This window comes from Peromyscus eremicus, chromosome 9 (genome assembly GCF_949786415.1).
Source record: "Peromyscus eremicus chromosome 9, PerEre_H2_v1, whole genome shotgun sequence".
NCBI classification, from domain to species: domain Eukaryota; kingdom Metazoa; phylum Chordata; class Mammalia; order Rodentia; family Cricetidae; genus Peromyscus; species Peromyscus eremicus.
Genome location: NC_081425.1, coordinates 105,480,520 through 105,497,878, shown reverse-complemented (window position 1 = coordinate 105,497,878; position 17,359 = coordinate 105,480,520). Strand labels below are relative to the sequence as shown.

Sequence of the window (17,359 nt, the reverse complement as noted above, 5' to 3'; positions counted from 1 at the left end):
TGTTTTCACTGCAGGCGTTCACAGTATAGAGTAAGGAATATGGCACAGGGTAGACGGGGACAATGAGAGAAGACAGTCTGCACATTATACAAAGCAGGAGGAAAGAAAACTAAACATTTTTTACTTCTTTCCAGGTGACTCTAATGGAGTCTCTGAATTAAAATGAGACAGTTTTAATGTATAATTTCTAGTTATCTTAAAGTCATTATATAAAGCTAAAGTTCTTTTTTTATTTAATTTGTTTAGGATTTTCCTAGGCTTCTTGGTGTATTAATGTGAAATATAAATTAATAAAATATGTAGAAACCAAATGATGCATTAAAACCTAAAAGAAGATCAAGATACTACATACTAGAGTAAAAATCAATGGGAAAGTCATCCCCGTAGAGGTTTTTGGCTTTTCTGTATCCAGCACGAACAAGTGTGGTGGTGACAAGGAGACCCTGAGTACTCGTCAGAAAGCCACCTGGTCTGGGATGAGCCACTGCCACAGCGATGCACAGGCCTGCCCTAAGCACAGTTTCTGGAATTTAGAATCCAGGCGTGATGGTGGCTAAACCTAACAGAGAGAAAGCACAGGCAAGACATTCTCAAACGTGATCACCCCAGACAGAAGCAGGAAGATCCATGGAAACAGTGAATTCAAGACCAATCTGAGTTTCTAAGTTAGGGGTTCTGCTCCTGTGATGAAACACTGTGACCAAAAAGCAAGTTGAGGAGGAAAGGGTTTGTTTGGCTTACACTTCCACATTGCTGTTCATCACTGAAAAAAGTCAGACAGGAACTCAAACAGGGCAGGGTCCTGGAGGCAAGGAGTTGAGGCAGAGGCCATGGAGGGGTGCTGGTTTCTGGCTTGCTTTCCATGGCTTGCTCAGCCCACCTTATAGAACCCAGGACCACCAGTCCATAGGTGGCACCACCCACCATGGGCTGGGCCCTCCCCTATTGATCATTAATTGAGAAAATACCTTATACCTATATCTCAAGGAGGTATTTCTTCAGCTGAGGCTCCTTCCTCTCTGAAGACTAATGTGTGTCCAGTTGACACACAAAACCAGCCAGTACACTGGACAATGTTGCAGGAATCCCAGCTCAAAAAAGTAAGAACATTCATCTGGTCATTTATTTTGGTATGCCAGGCTTATGCTAAATAGTATGTGGGTGTTTCTTTACTTCCCTGCTACAGTGTGTTGCATACAGATGCTGATCCACCGATATTTGTTGGGTGCTTGTTCATTAGTAAATTAATGAGTTATCTCACTACAATTCCGAGTTTCTTACTGTAAAGGACTGAAATCTTGCTCACTTCCTTGAATTAATTTATAGTGTTAGCTGTAGATTAAGGCCTGCTTTTTTTTTTTTTTATTCTGTTGCTTAGGCAACAGGATTTCTCCATGCCTACTTGCCTTCTGTTGCCAAGGCAACAGGGTGTAGTTGGCTGGCTGCTCCGAAACATCGGATGTTTGCAGTGTCAGAGATTCCTGCAGTGAATACCTTCTTTGTGAGGATGGTTTTACTTGAGGGTATGCTCCTGACTCTAATCTTCGTAGAGAGAGATGGTTGCAGAGGGGTCTGACCATCCAGCATCGTAGATGTGACCAGAAGGACCCTTGCGTTGTCTCAGGACCCACAGTCCCTCCCTCCTGACAGCCATCTCATTATTTACGTGCAGCCATCCTGCCTCCACTTCTCATTCATAATCTGGGTCTCATTTTGCTTTTACTGAATATGGATGCTTGATCACTGCTTACCAGAATCAACCTGGCCTCTCTGCCAGGGTCACAAGCCAGCAATCTTCCTAGCAGCACCACCACAACAAACAGTACTATGCCACCAGGAAGTACTATCCCTTTTCTATGGCAGTTCTAAGATTGCCTGGCTGTTGCTCATTTGCTTCCAGCCATCAATACAGTCTGAAGAGAAAGCTAGGAGCCTGGCACCACCCCCTCACCGAGATACCAACTCTGTTAACACGGTCTGAAGGGAAGGCCAGGAACCTGGCACCACCTCCTCACCAAGATATCAACTCTGTTAACATTGCTGTGGATGAAGACCTTGACTAAACATGAGAGCCCAACCTCCCTCAGTTCACCTCTCCTGCCTGTCATGGTCATGAATGTTGAAGGATTCTTTTTATCTTGTATGTCATGGCTGCAGTGATCTCAAATGACATGTATTATAAGACAAGCTTCTCATTTCATATGATGTATTTAAAGGATTTCTTTGAGAGAAAATTCTAGAGCATTATCTATTTCATGGCCAGGACTTTAATGACAAAATAATTATCCAAGTAATTCACGCTTTTCTGACAAAATAATTACCAAACCAATTCACACTGTGCTTTCATTAATTCAGAGTGAAATCTGTTTTAGAAACCATGGAGTTCGGCTGCATCTCCTGCCTTCCCACTGACTGCTGTGGAGGGAGGTCTATGCTAGCACGCACCTCAGCATGTCAGTCTCCTCAGGCTTATGAGCTGTGGACTAGTTCATGCTGGACTTGAGGACAGCTAGAGGTCATGACCTTTAGAATCCTTTCAGCTTCTGAAGTGCCGTCGCCAGCTTTAGAAGCCGTTTGTGCCCATTTAAAAACTTTAATTAGACAACGTCTTCAATATGCTGTCTTCTCACCAGAAAACATGTCTGAAATCTCTCCCTGTGTTAAATCATCCCTGTGGCCAGCTTGAGCTGTTGTGGGAATGCCATCATCTGGAATCACAACTCTCCATAGGCCATAAGCATTCTGTGTGCCTCAGTGTAGAATTTCCTCAGGCTCTGCCTCATTCCTACCATCTGTCTGCCTGTGGGCCCAGCAATTGCCCAGGAAGAGCTGTGGCTTCTGTTCACAGTGGAGCTATGCCATTTTGAAGTTACAAATGACTGACCCTCCTTGTGGCTAATGGCTCGTCTTCAGAGAAAGTAATGGCTTTCTGCTGCACTGCGGAGAAAGCAACCTTAGAGGCTGTGAGACTATGTGGGGGGTTTCTTTTCAGTACTCGTGCAGGGCCTCTATGGAAAGAATAAGTTTGTGTGTGTGTGTGTGTGTGTGTGTGTGTGTGATGTTTTCTGTGAACATTCTCTAATGCTTGTTTTATTTTTAAGTACGTGTATGTATGTATATGTGCCCACAGAAAACAGCAGAGGGTGTTGAATCCCACTTGGAGCTTGGAGTTATAGGTGGGTGTAAGTTTCCCTATATCAGTGCTGGGAACGAAACTTGGGCAAGAGAAGTATGTGCTCTTAACCACTGAGCCGTCTTTCTAGCCTCCGCCTTAAAGCTTACTAAAGAAGAATCTAGAATTGTACAGAGCAGCACATAAGTTGGAGCAGCTGAGCACAGTTGGGGGATCCATGTCATTTATCCCATCACACATATTATTTAATAAGAATATTTGAAATAAGAGACTTTTCAGGACAATAAAAATAACAATCCAGCTAACTCAGTTTGTGTGTTACCAGCCTTTCCAGAACATCCGTAAACACAAATGAAAGCTTTCCACAAGTTGTATTTTAATTCACTTCTAAGGCAATGAGGACCACAAGGTGTCAGGCCCAGCAGCTCTGTGCACTGACTAATGCGTGGGTAAGGGATAGTGGCCAACGGCTTCTATAGAAAGTCAGGACAGTTTAATATGGAGATAGCTAGGCACATGTGTTGACTTGAGCAGTCAAAACTGTGCCTAGTGCCACTGAGGCCCCGAATGTTTAGTTTGATAGTACTTTAAATGTAAAACAGTATAAAACAGTCGTTTTCAAAGGTTGATAGTTTGGATCTGTTTGATGAAAATATAAGATTAATCTCACCTTTTTCTTTTTACTTTTTAAAAATGTGTCTACCTAGAAAGTTTTAAATTGGTGGTAAAAAGAGGTGGAAAGTAATAAAGGAAGAAGTCATTCGTGGTGCAGAGTTTGGGGATTTTTCTTGCATTTAAACTTGATTGATTGGTAAATGCATGCCAACTTTGTTACACTTCATAACTTAGATATGAGCTGCATGTGAATACTGACAATTCTGTGATGAAATGGAAGTGTGGGGGCAAGACAACTGTCAGCGTGTTAGCGAGAGGAGTCCTCACCTCACATTTGGGGCTGCTGAGCAGACTCCCACCATGCACCTCACTGGTGCTCAGCATGTACCTGCTGGATTGGGCGGCATCATGTGACCTGTTAGGGTGCAGAAAACTAGTGAAAAATAGGCTTTGCATTCCAGTAGGAAGAGTAAGAAGGAAGGTTGTTCACCAGTATCCCCAATGGGGGTGAAGGCCACCCCCACAGACTAGAAGGCTCTGGGACCAACTTCTAAAGTGATTGGGCAATCTAGAATTGAAGCATGGAGGAAGGATGTTAAGAGCACTGGAAGCCCTATGAAAATGTAATTGTTACAGTGTAAAAATGATTTCCTCTTGTAGAAATATTATACAATGGTTGGTTTTTAATTTTTACTTTTCATCTGAAGGACAAATCATGGAAAATACCACACATAAAAAGTTAAATTATTTTTAATACAAAAATCACAGCCAATGAGGGTTTAGCTACGTAGCAAGTTTGAGACTAGCCTGAGCTTCCCACTCTTGCTCATCTCAAAGATTTGCTCATCACAAACCACCTTGGCAGGACAAGGTGCTTCTGTTTGCCAGCCCAAAGTCTATGTTGTATTCAAAATGCTGGTTTCTCTCTTTATTGAATATAGCACAATGCCACTCTCAAGAACTGTTTGTCACTAGGTGGAACTTTCCTAACGGCCCCTATCTGATTCTGTTTCCAGGGACTTCATTGGTGGACTGGGATCAAGACCAAGACCAGGTAACTCAGAGCTGACCCTAGTCATGCCTTTCTGCAAACTAGTATGAGCTAGTCAGCTCACCCCCTTTGCTATTCTAGCCTCAGCTTTGTTGCCTCTCGATTTGATTTGCTTTTGAAAGCCCACACCCGCATGCCCAGGACATACTTAAGGAAGGAGAGGCCAGTTAGTGGCAGGGTGACAGTTAGAGCCTGCCTGCTGGGATTCTCCACAGTCCCAAAGATCATGGCAGTACTCGGTAAATCATTTTGATGTTAAGCACATGATGAGTGAGTCTAAGATATCTTGAATGATACCCCAAGGGAAATTGTGACACATAGCAGGAGAATTCTGTCTGACTTGCTTGCCACTGCTGCTGTTCAGTGGCACAGAACTGATCAAACTATTGTAAGCTGTTTTCCCAAAATTTGCATTTCTGCCTTCATGAAAATATTAACCACTTACTCTATAAAGTATATAGCTACTCCAAAAAATAGTGACTGTATTTTTATGTAGATATTTATAAAAACTCAACCTCTCCAATACCAGAAAGTGAATCTTCTTTTTTTTTCATTTCTTTTACTCTGACTGACACAGTTATTTTTCTAGACACAGTTATTTTTGCTTGATTGAAAAGAAGTGATCACATCATTTCTCTGAGTTTAAGATTACCCTTAGATTTTATTTTATCTCTATTACTGTGTATCTGTGCTGCAGCACACCTGCTGTGGCACACCTATGGAGGTCAGGGGACCACTTGATGGCTTCAGTTCTTTTTTTCCACAGTGATTCATAGGGATTGAACTCTTGGCTTCAACAGCAAGTGACCTTACCCACTGAACCCTCTCACCAGCCTGAAACTATGTATCTTTAGATTTAAATGTTTATAAAGATTCTGTGGGACAAGAAGAGTAGGTTACTTAGTTTTCTATTTCTAATAAGGATTATTAAGGAAGACCAATGTCCAATAGTAAAATTACCACCTAAACCCAGACAGTTCAGCAGACACTTGGTTTCATTTTTTATATGTGAGTATATGATTCTTGAGCAAAATGTATTTTAGTGCGCGGGTCATTTGGAGTTATTGTTTGGTGCCGTTTTCACTTTTACTCCTTAGTTCATATTTGGTGTGTTTAATGTGTTCAGCAAGCACAGATAATATGGATGAAGTTACAGTAATTTTAGGCTCTCTTCAGTTAGTAAAATTTCTTTTTTTCTTCTTTTTTTTTTTTTTTTTGGTTTTTTTTCGAGACAGGGTTTCTCTGTGTAGCTTTTGGAGCCTGTCCTGGATCTCACTTGGTAGCCCAGGCTGACCTCGAACTCACAAAGATTCGCCTGGCTCTGCCTCCTGAGTGCTGGGATTGAAGGCGTGCGCCACCACCGCCCGGCTAGTAAACTTTCTTTGAAAGTATTATGGACAATTTAAGGCTGTCACAATGTCAGTATAGATGCAAAGCGACATGGTTTTTATTGTTAAAATGCCTAAAAGTGTCACGTTGACCCTGGCTGCCATACTGTTGTCTTAGCAAAAGTGAGTCAACAATATAAGTGTGGATCTGAAATGAGGGTTGTTTTAGGCTCTTTAACAGTGAGAGCAGAATTCCTACACATGCAAGCAAGCCATGGCCTCTGCATCATAGAAATTTGGTTAGTTTTGAAGAATGGATTGAGTTGGTATAGTGTAAGATTTGATTTTAACCAAACAATTTACACTGCAAATATGTATGTAATCTCTTTATACTTTGCCTTAAAAAATGTTGATCTATAAAAGTATGAGCCACAGGCACTAACACATTTTAAGTGTCAGTGAATGCTACCTTTTACTCAAAGAACAAGTTTCATTTTTACTAATCATGTGGAGCACACTCACACACACGAGGAACAGGCTACCACCTGCGAGCGATTCTGCTTCTGAGTTCAAACTTTGGATCTTTATTATCCTCCATTTTAATGCAAAACTGCTTTCCTGCCTATTGTAAACGTACTTTAAAAAGTGTTGCAGGTAAATTTGGACCACTGTTGGTTTAACAAGTTACAAATAGCTGGCAGCGGGCAGTTTGCTCACCTGCCCATGACTCCACTCCAGGCACACCTTGAGACTTTCCTCTGTGAGAGTAAAGGGTGATACTGACTGCACACTTCCACCATATGGGTTAGGACATCTGTTGTGGATTACACTAGCATCATTCACAATTACATGTGTGAGTGATTTGGGTTTTTTTAGGCATGCTCTATTATTGTATTTTTACTTATTTAACCTTAAATTAAGCTTTCTTAGGTGGAGAGGAACACATTTGAAATAAAAAAAAAAATACCATCCACAGCCCTGAATTTCCTGAGTATTCTGTTACAAATGACAGGGAAGAGGGAATTTAGTGAAACCCTGAGCAGCCCCAGGAATGTATCTAGCATATGGGAACCATTCTCCTTGTGCTATGCAAGGACAGAGGTGAGAACCATGAGTTTGGAGTTGCGTGTCACTGTCTAGTGTGATTGTGACTGGTTCTTAGGGACCTTTGAGTCCATAGTGTGATAATGGCAGAACTGAGAGGCACCCCAGTCCTGTAGAATCATGAATGCTGAACTACCACAGTTAATGCTGTTAAAAGACCCCATGCTGTCTTTTCCCAGTAACTAGATTGTGGCAATAGTATGTTGCATTCATGGTCCTTGGGCTGAGTAACAGATGTAGTTCCCTGCCTACAGCTCTGAAAACTTAGAGTGAAAGTGCTGACAGGAATTAGCATGGAGTCCATGAGTGAGTGAACATGTTAGTTCAGTCACTTGTGACATCTTCTGCAGATTTTACCATAGCGAAGTGCCATTTATATCATTTCTCTAAGCTTTCTCCATTTGAACCTTTTTACAGACATTTATATTATCTCTGTAATGGGAAGCCAGCACAGTGTCACTTGCCTAAATAGAGGACAGTTCTAAACATAAATAAAGATCTTATAAAAACACCTGACTTCTGTGCAGATTTTGCTGCCTGCTCACCCTGAGCTCTGGGGTCATCATGAGAACCAATAAGCTAGCATTTGAGAAACTGAAGACATATGTGTGCCTCACTAAACTTCATTCATGATGTTATCAGTATGAAGAAAAAAAGAAAAGAAAAATTGGAAAAGGAATATATTTTCTATGGTGCCATTCCACACTCAGTGTGAGAGAGCATCAGGTCTCAGAAAACCCTGCTCTTTATAAATAATTGGTTGAGTCTGTGCCCACATAATCACACAACTAGTCACTGCTGACTATTCTCTTTTTGAGGCAAGGAAGATGGCGTATGTCTGTGAAAATGAAATCATATAAAAATGTAACATAGGAATGTATTCCTTCCACATATGTGGAGTACACTGTAGTGTCATGAACATCGTTAGTGTGGGTTGAATTTATGTGTGTGTGTATGTGTGTGTGTATACTTTATGAATGTGTTCATGTGTGTGCACGTGCATGTGCAGGTATGGTGGATGCCAGAGGTTGATGTCAAGTGTCACAATTACATGCTACCTTATTTTTTGAGAAAGTGTTTCTCGCTGAACCTGGAGCTCATCCATTTGGTTGGGCTAGGTGGCCGGTGCACTTCAGGGATCCTCCTGCCTCTGCTTCCCCATGGCTGGGATTGCAAGTCTGTGATTCTGCGCCTTTCACGTGGGTGCTGGAGATCCACATTCAGGTGCTCATGCTAATGAGCAAGCACTTCACCCACTGAGCCTCCAAGTCAAACTCCTCAGTATGAAGTGCTGTCAGCCAGGAGCATGGCCGGATGTGGCTGGAGTAACCCTGATGTTCCCTCCCTCCCTCCCTCAGCTTTTCACTTAGACGGAACATGACACCCAGGCGCTGAGTTGATGTATGAGGGCTCTCAGTCTGCACTATCAATAGAAACTGTCACTTCACGATTGCTGGGCTCTTAGATAGGTGACTTTAAATGACTGTGATCTATTTTTGTACTTGTCCTTTGTTCATAAAAGTCAGCTCTGAATAAAGTAGTCTGTGTTTCACCTGAATATTCCAGAGTCACAGATCATGTTCTGGCTGGCTTCCTATGGACGCCCTTTCTGGTTAGTTATTAGCACATGCTGTGTAAAATGACTTTCTATGATAGCCAAAGTAGCCACATGTTTATCTTATTGTATCACATGGCAACCTTCTTAGGACATAGGAGCTCAGCAGATTTTTGTCCAAATGCCTGTGCTAGTGGCCTATACAATGCAACTTGGCACATAGTTGTGTGCCTTTCTGTATTTCTGTTGGAATTTTGAGTATATTGTTTATATCTCTCAACTAGCGGGTAAGCATCTTGAGTAGACATTTACACACACACACACACACACACACACACACACACACACACGTGCGCACGCACGCTCCTTTGAGGTCAGACATTCGAAATGATTTGTTGAGTAACCAATGCAGACCCACTGCTACAAAGTTCCTTGTTTCTCTTCACATCTAATCTGAAATCCAAACTCAGAAACACTCCAAAACCAGAAGCTTTGCATGCTGATGCGAATGATTCTCACTTGATGTCATATGCTGAATTCCAGTCAGTGAAGACACTGTGTGAAATCATGGCCAGGTTGTGTGTGTGTTAGGTGTGCACGAACTATTATGTATTTAAATGTATATGAACTGTAAATGAAATTTGGGTTCAGACTTTACTGCTATTCTCAAGATAGCTCATCATGTGTGTACTAATATGTCCAAATATGAAGCAGTCTAAGCTTCAAAACATTTCTCTTCCTAAATACGTCAGAGAAAAGCTCATCATCAGAATTTTGCTTTTAGGTTTGGGACTGGGGTTGTAGAAGGAAGGACAAACTCACTTTACCAGTGATGACTTGCTTTCTAGCCAAGGAGACACTGAGCAAGGTATGCCGGATACCAGGAGGATGCTGCCTATAGATGAGGATTTTTTCATCATTTTTCTATATTTTATTTTTAATTATGTGTATGTGTGCATGTTTGTGTGTGGGTATGCAGTGCATGAATTTAGGTGTCAACAGAGGCCAGAGGCATCAAATTCACTAGATCTAGAGTTATAGGTGGTTATGACCTGCCTGATATGGGTTCTCAGAAATGAATTTAAATCCTCTGCAAGAATAGCGAGAGCCCTTAATCACTGAGCCACCTCTCCAGCCTCCATTTCTGTATCTTTGAATTCAATAATCAGGGGGCGATGATCTCATGGAGGACTCAGGGATGCCTTGCTTTGTCATCCCTCTTGCCTGCAGGTAACTTTTCAGTATGCTATTGACTTGTGTCAGGCTGACACTAGACAAACTGACGACTGCTGGTCTCCTCTGCCTGGGAAGCAGTTTTGTACCCATAGCTTGCGGTATGGTAGCTGGGGTTTTTAAACTGCCCGTGCTGATGCTGGTCTAGGTATTGAATGTGGCAGAACCCTACCCAGGGTATGTATGTGCAAACGTGTCCTATACATATGCATATACACCAAAAAAAGGGGGTGGGGGAGAAAGAGGGAGGGAAGAAGGAAGGAAGAAGGAAACAAGAAAGGTTGGGAAGGAAGAGGTTTATTTGGCTCCTAGTTTGGAGTTTCAGAGGCATGGCGCTGGCCATGGCCCAGGCTGGAGGCAGTGTTGTTGCTGGCCGATGTGAGACAGTACATGGCCTCACACAGCAAAAACTAACTATGCACATCCGGGTCTGTGTTCCTTTTCTGAATAAGACATCAGAGTTCATTGGTGGGGACTCTACTCTGTCTCAATGTAGTCACGTTCTCAAGGACCAGCCTGGCCTGGAATGTGCCCAGGCATGTTGTTCATATCCACATAGTACAATCACATGATGGATGACCGGGGTTGAATACCCTGCGTTTTTAGGAAGTAAATCAAGCTCAAACAACAGCACATGTCATTCTCTGAGGCTGACACTTCAGCAGCCATCTTGGCTGTGGCTCTCCACAGACAGCTGCCACATGTTGTAGGTCCCCTGCAAAGCATGTATGACCTCACCACTGCAGTTTACTCCACTTCAGATGAAGACACTAGGGCTGAGAAGGGTGCCTTGCCTGAAAGCGTGCTGCTGGTACCCTGAAGAGAAAACCCACTCCATCCAGGCCTCTGCCTGCAGCTCCAGGCCTCCTATGGAAAGGTCTTCCTCACTGTCCATGTGACTCCTGGCTTCCTCTCCTGCTGAGCACTGGCTGTACCTTTCATGGCACTACCCAGCCAAGCCAGAAATGACTGATGATGTCCTTTGTGAAACTGTCCTTGTACTTGGAGGCTGCTAGTCAAGTGTGCCTTCCATCATGCCAGAGCTGTGTCCCATGCCTAGTGAAGGCCTACATAGTCATTACGGTCCCCACAGCAACCCCCACATCCCCACCCCATTCCTTATAGAGCAGTATTTCCCTTCTTCAGGAGGCCCTGCCTCCTCTACTGTTACTTTGTCTTCCTGTCTCAGAGTTTCCTGGCAGGAAGAATTCAGAAAAATAACAGGTTGATACTTTATCCTGGTTTACTATTAGACTAGAGTGTTACCTTTCTGTTGTTCTGCTTTTAGTAATGAAAACTATAAAGACTTATACTTAAAATATTTTAATTTTGTTACAGCTAAATTTTAACAAGAAATAATGTATATATAATATTGTGCTATACAAAGTAAATTGATAACATATTATGGATAGCTGTCCTTATATATTCCTCCTCTCTTCCCCTAAATGTGTGTGTGTGTGTGTGTGTGTGTGTGCATGTGGTGTTGTGTAATATTTGTGTGTATGTGCTATTTGTGTAGGGGGTTGTGTATGTGATGTGTGTGTTTGCATATGTATGGTGTGGTGTGTGTGTGTGTGTGTGTGTGTGTGTGTGTGTGTGGCATATAAAGTGTACTTCTATGTATGTGTGCTGTGTGTGTGGTACTTGTGTGTGTGTGTGTGTTTGCATGTGTGTGTTGTGTGGTGTGTGTTTGTGATATGTGTGCACATACATGCATACTTGAAATTAGCTCAGAGCTGATTATTCATTGGTATTTTAGGGAAGCTTGTTTTATAAAATGTTAGTAGTGAGAGGGCTATTAAGGAATAGCCAGGAAACCAATGGGAGAAGAAAGGGAAGAACTGTGAATAATAAAGGGCTATACTATTCTATCACCATATACACATATAAACATGTCATTGTGATCTGACATTTTATGCAATTAATGTGGATTTATTGAAAAAGTAAAAAAAAGGACACATTTGTCAATGCTTAAGTAGTGCAATATTGACAGGGAGCGACTCTGGAAAACGTGTTAAGAGAAAGTGACTCAGAACCAGATAGTGATGTGCCTGAGAGGGCCATATCACCAATCACTGAATAAAGAATCTATTTATTTGGATCTTAAAATTGTTTTTGTCTGCCTAAGGGAAAGTCACTTACTTTTCCGTGTAGAGGGTTCAGGAGGCTGACTGACGGCTCAGAAGACAATGAGCCGCGGCTCCCAGACTAGAGTTAGCTGAAGTTGTCCAGGAAATCCATTGTTTGCCAGTGTTACAGACTCATTCCCTGCACACCAGTCTTGCTTTGAAGTTTTCTTTCCTTCCTAAAGCCAACTCGTGCCACAGGATAGTATCCTTGCTAGAACCACACCCCAATCAGGAGTCCTAAACTCCCCACAATGTAACAGCAGCAGGAACCTGAGAGATTTCTGGCAGAGTGGGGATTTAGAATCACCTTATTCTGTGTGTTAGTAGTGAGAAGTAACAGATCAGGTAGAAATATGTAATACTTTTAACATAAAATTCAAACGGAATAGAATTCAGGATATGTGAAGAACGTTTGCAGATCAATAAAGGAACAGTATAAGCAATTATCCAGCAGCAATAACAAAAACACCCAATAATTTCACTAACATTCAGCAACTACAAAATAGAAAAAAATACAGATTGACACCATTAGAATTTGATAGTAAGTAGTATTGATCCAGCTATGGTAAAATGTGTTCTCCCCTAGTCAGAGTGTGAAGTAATTCAGGCACTTTAGAAGGTGTCTGTTCCAATGAGAAATGAGTGTGTCTTTGGCCTTGGTAACCCTTGGCTCCTCAGTGAGACATGCACTACAGCCTTGCTGACGGTCATGAGAAATGGCTGGCAACTGAGGTCCTGGCCAAGCGGAAGTTGCTAAGCAAAACACACGGTACACAGGCAAACCATAGCCTCTTCCAGGGTCCTAAGGAATGAGCCGGAACTGGTCTATCCACGATACACAGAAAAACAATACCCCCCCTTTTCTGTGACAATAATGCATCACCATTCCACTGATGAGGAGATGCCTCGAGGGGAAAGAAAGAGGAAAATGAAAGAGAAGGTTCTATATCTAAATTCTCTTTGTGGTTTTACCTTTCAAACTCTGTTAGAAGTGGCCCACAATGAGTAGTACTCTTCCTACCTGAATGAGCCCTTGCTGCGTGGGTGTACTCGGAAGCTTGCCAGTTCTCTTCCAGTTCACTGCCTTCACTTCTCACAGTGCGGCTCATCACCTATTACACTGATGTCAGGACTCAAAGACAATTTAAAAGCTGCTGTTCGGAGTTACTTGTGCACGTGTGTAAAATGGATGGGCGTAGGGGATAGGAAGGCACCTGGCTAATGTCAGCAGTCATTTCTGATGAGTGGTCCTCAGAAGAGGTGGTCCCAGAGCCTGGAGCCTCATCTGTAATACATTTTTGTGTGCTTGATTTACAAGGGACTTTTGCAACTAAATATTTGAAATTTTGTTTTAAGAGTAAGCAATCAAAGCTATTTTTGAAAGTCCAGGTTGTCTAGAACTGAGGAGTGCTGTCAGATGGACTCAAATAAAGTTTTTTTTTTTTTTTTTTTTTTTTTTTTTTTTTTTTTTTTTTTTTAAGTGAAAGTGCATAGCTGCGTGTTAAACAACGGGCATTCTAGCTAATTCTTTGTTTTTGTGTTTAGGGCCACAGATGAGCACATGTTTGTGGAAAGGTACAGTCAAGCCTGTGTGGTACCCATTCAAAATGCTGTCACAAACGTAAAAGTGCTCAGCCATGCTGAGAGACTTTAGCTTGTTATCTACAAATGCTGTATCTGCAAATCCGAACAGACTAGCCAGCATGAAACAACACAACCCCAAGTCCTCCGGGTTTCACTTGCCAGCATGGCCTGTTTTTAGTGAGCTTGGGCAGAAGGTTGTCTTTCCGGAGGTCTTCGGTGGGGATTACAGGGAGAGGTTGGGGCTGCTATGGGGATCAGCCAGCATTGCCTGCTCTGGTCTCAGCTACAGTCAGCTGCTATGGGGATCAGCCAGCATCGCCACTCTGCCCTGAGGGTAGTTTATTAAGTCACAACTGAATGATCCAATAATTGATGCTTATGAGGAGTTTTCAAGAAAGACAGACCCTTTACATTTAACAAGAAATTGGCGTCAGATGGCACAGAGCTGGGTTATTTCTTGTGCTAATTTTCAAACACATAAATAGAGATATTCATAAAGAGAATCTTCTTATTTTATTTTCCTCTTGGTTTTGTATCTTAAATGGATAATTTTATGTTTTTAAACAACCACATTAAATTCTCTTTAATGTTTTTGAGAACAAAGTATTAATGGCAAGACACACAACCTTCTTCTGAAAGTCCACGTAAAAGAATCGTCTTTAAATCGTAGTTAATGCTGAAGCAATTACTATAACAAATTTAATTTCTTAAATGTTTAAAATGGTATGGAAGAAAGAAAAGGGAGTCTTGGAAACTTAATTTTAATGAGAGAAAACTGGTAAATGAGTATTATCGCAGAAAACAAGGTATAGATGGGTGGCAAAGGGAAGAGGGGGTGCTATGCTACTGGTGTCTTCCATGTTCTCCATTGCAATCTGTGGGTGAGAGGAGAGAGGTGCAGCTAACACAGGGAGTGAGGCCATTCCTGTATTAGCTTTGGAGTTCTCAAGAATAGATGGCCGTGGTGAGGAATATGAAGCTGGGGAAGCAGCGCTTGTGCAGATTGACAGCAGTAGCCTGAATCTGTGACGGTGCTGTGGTTTTACGGTGAGAATTCAGGGCAAGTTAACCTTGTCCCCGGAGACCCAGAAGGAAGTCAAAGTAGATTTTAAGGTTTACAATATTTAAGGATTTGAACAGTACTTAATTCTACTGTGAAGTTTTTGCCGATTTGATGTTTGTGTCTAGTAGTTTTGATAATATTAGATTTAAAGTATGTTATGGAAGGTATGATAAATTTATTATTTAAACACAAACAAACAAAAAGCCCTCCTCAGAACTGTGTATCTGAGGCACAACTTCCTCCCAATGGCAGCGTCCTGCATTTGCAAACAAAATATCCTAGGGCATCTGGTCTTTCAAATACTATGCAAGGAATATTTTTGTTTCTTGGATGCTTGAGAAGTGGAGGGAAAGAAGAGCTTGTTTCATATTATAAAACACAGAAGTGTTACAGGTCTCATTGGTAAGATGAGATCCTGGTTGCTTTTTTCCCAGAATTTTCTTCCATTTTCCACGAATACCACTTTTAAGTGAACTTGACTAACTGGAATTTATCACCCACAGCATCTGCAGGCATTGCTGTATCCCAGCGGAAAGTACGGCAAATCAGTGACCCCATCCAGCAGATTCTCATCCAGCTGCACAAAGTCATCTATATCACACAGGTCGGTGTCCACAGTGCCTCGCCTCTCGTCTCTGCCACAAGGCCAGGGCCAACCCTGCGGAGAAAATACGGCCTTGTGGGACTTGGAGTTAGAGTGAACACTTAACTCTTTCCTCCTCTCCAGCCACATGTATGTGTATGTGGGGACACTTTGGCCTAGCAGTAAATGTGCCCGTTTTCTCATGGCCTGTACTCTCATTGTACTTAAACAGACTTCCACACAAGTGGCTCCTTAGTGTGTGGGTGCAAAGAGGGACAGGACCTGGTAGCTTTTTTTACAAGCAGCTTTATCATAGGAATGGGGAAATGGGATCTTTCTCCTTTCATCTGCTTTGACAACAGAACCTCTCAAGGATGTGAAAGCCAGACCCCTGACTCCCATAAAACCCAGGACCATTAAGACTTTGTGAATCTGAGTACTGAGTACTTAATACTGAGAAGCTCAGGGCTGAAGATTAGCTATTGATTGTGGACACACTTCTGTCCTTCACCTAAAGCATGGACCACTTACTAGTAATATCTTTTTTCTCTTTCTTTCCTTTATTTTTAAGAAAGGATGTGTAGATATTTGGATAAGGAAATAAGTAATTTCCAGTTTGAGATAGCATCATCTGGTGATTCTGTTCATTCTTTCACTCACTTGTCTTACACCTATCAAGTGCCAAATACTAGTCTAGGCATCCGGTGGCATGGATGTCTTGTAGTTAATCTTGATTTCCAACTAGATAAGCATTGGCATTGGCATGAAAGAAAATGTCTGTGAGGGGCTCTTAGCTTGAGTTAACTGAAGTTGGAAGAGTTACCTCAGATGTGGCTATCATGGGCTGGAACCTGGGCTGAATAAAACGGAGAAAGGCAGCTGAGTGTGAGCATGTGTCCAGATGTTTTGTTCCTGCCTCTGAACCTTCCCTGCCTGACATGCTGTGTGCCCTGGAACTGTAAGCCAAAATAAGTTCTCCAAAAATCCTCCCTCCCTCCCTCTCTCCCTCCCTCCCTCCCCCTCCCTCCCTCCCTTCCCCTCCCTCCCTCCCTCCCTCCCTCCCTCCCTCCCTCCCTCCCTCCCTCCCTCCCTCCCGTCAAGCAACAATATCAGTAACTAACTCATGCCCTGGTTCCCATAAGGGCCTAAGAGCCACCGTGGGAGCTGTTGGAGCCTGCTGTGGAAGTCTGTTTATACCTCTAGGGCCTGCGGAAAAATTCTGCAGGCACGTGCACCTCCTGGGCTGCCTCCCACAAGAAAAATATGCACTCAGACTTCATCTATCATCACAGCCCTGTCTTAAGAGACAAAACCAAAGATGTTGGTTTCTATAAGCTAGGAATAGTTTAAGACTGTAGGAATCACCGCTGATTTATAACCAGTGCCTAGGGTTTCTGAGAAGCCGGCATATTCTTTCCCCAGTAGATGGTCACTTTGATAAACGGCTGCACATTTTCCTGGGGATAGTGCAGAGAAAAGGTATGGAGAGTTCCTGTTGCAATGTTTCAGGATCCCTTATCCAGGGACTCCAGCTTCCCTATTAGCCAGGGGACTTTGGCTGGGCCGAGTTGACTCGGTTATGAAAACCATAAGAGGTAGACAACCTTCACTGAGGCAGTGGCAACTCAGGCCAGAACTTTGCCTACAAAACCTGGAGCTTCTTTTCTGCTACTACAACAAACAAAAATATTCAGTAGTGTACTCCTTTCTGGGAAGGCCTGACTAGTCACTCCACCAAAGCTTGCTGCGGCCAAGGCGCTCCATCTATCAGCACACGCTTGCCTTTCTGTGTGGCAAATGCTGTCGCTGGTCACTGGGAATCTAGTTTTATCACTCCACCTGTGCCGTTAGATTTCACTGAACTCTGTGTACCTCAGGGTCACATGGCCAGCTAAGGAGAGCAGCTTCATGGTTTGCGTGGGTGCAGGGCCCCTGTTGCACTGGCCAGTGCTGTCCTGGAAGGAATACCTTCTGGAAGTTT

General features: G+C 42.7%; 1 protein-coding gene across 3 annotated transcripts in view; it reads left to right on the top strand.

Annotated features, from left to right (window-relative positions):
• Positions 1–17,359, top strand: part of Nek10 (NIMA related kinase 10) — a 196,950-nt gene that overhangs the window by 148,372 nt on the left and 31,219 nt on the right. For 2 of the 3 annotated variants that reach the window (XM_059274195.1, XM_059274197.1), the window contains exons 30-32: positions 4,765–4,802; positions 13,694–13,723; positions 15,299–15,399. In XM_059274195.1, the coding sequence (XP_059130178.1) occupies positions 4,765–4,802; positions 13,694–13,723; positions 15,299–15,399 (169 nt within the window). The remainder of the gene's footprint in view (positions 1–4,764; positions 4,803–13,693; positions 13,724–15,298; positions 15,400–17,359) is intronic. The other variant, XM_059274196.1, reaches the window with a different exon arrangement.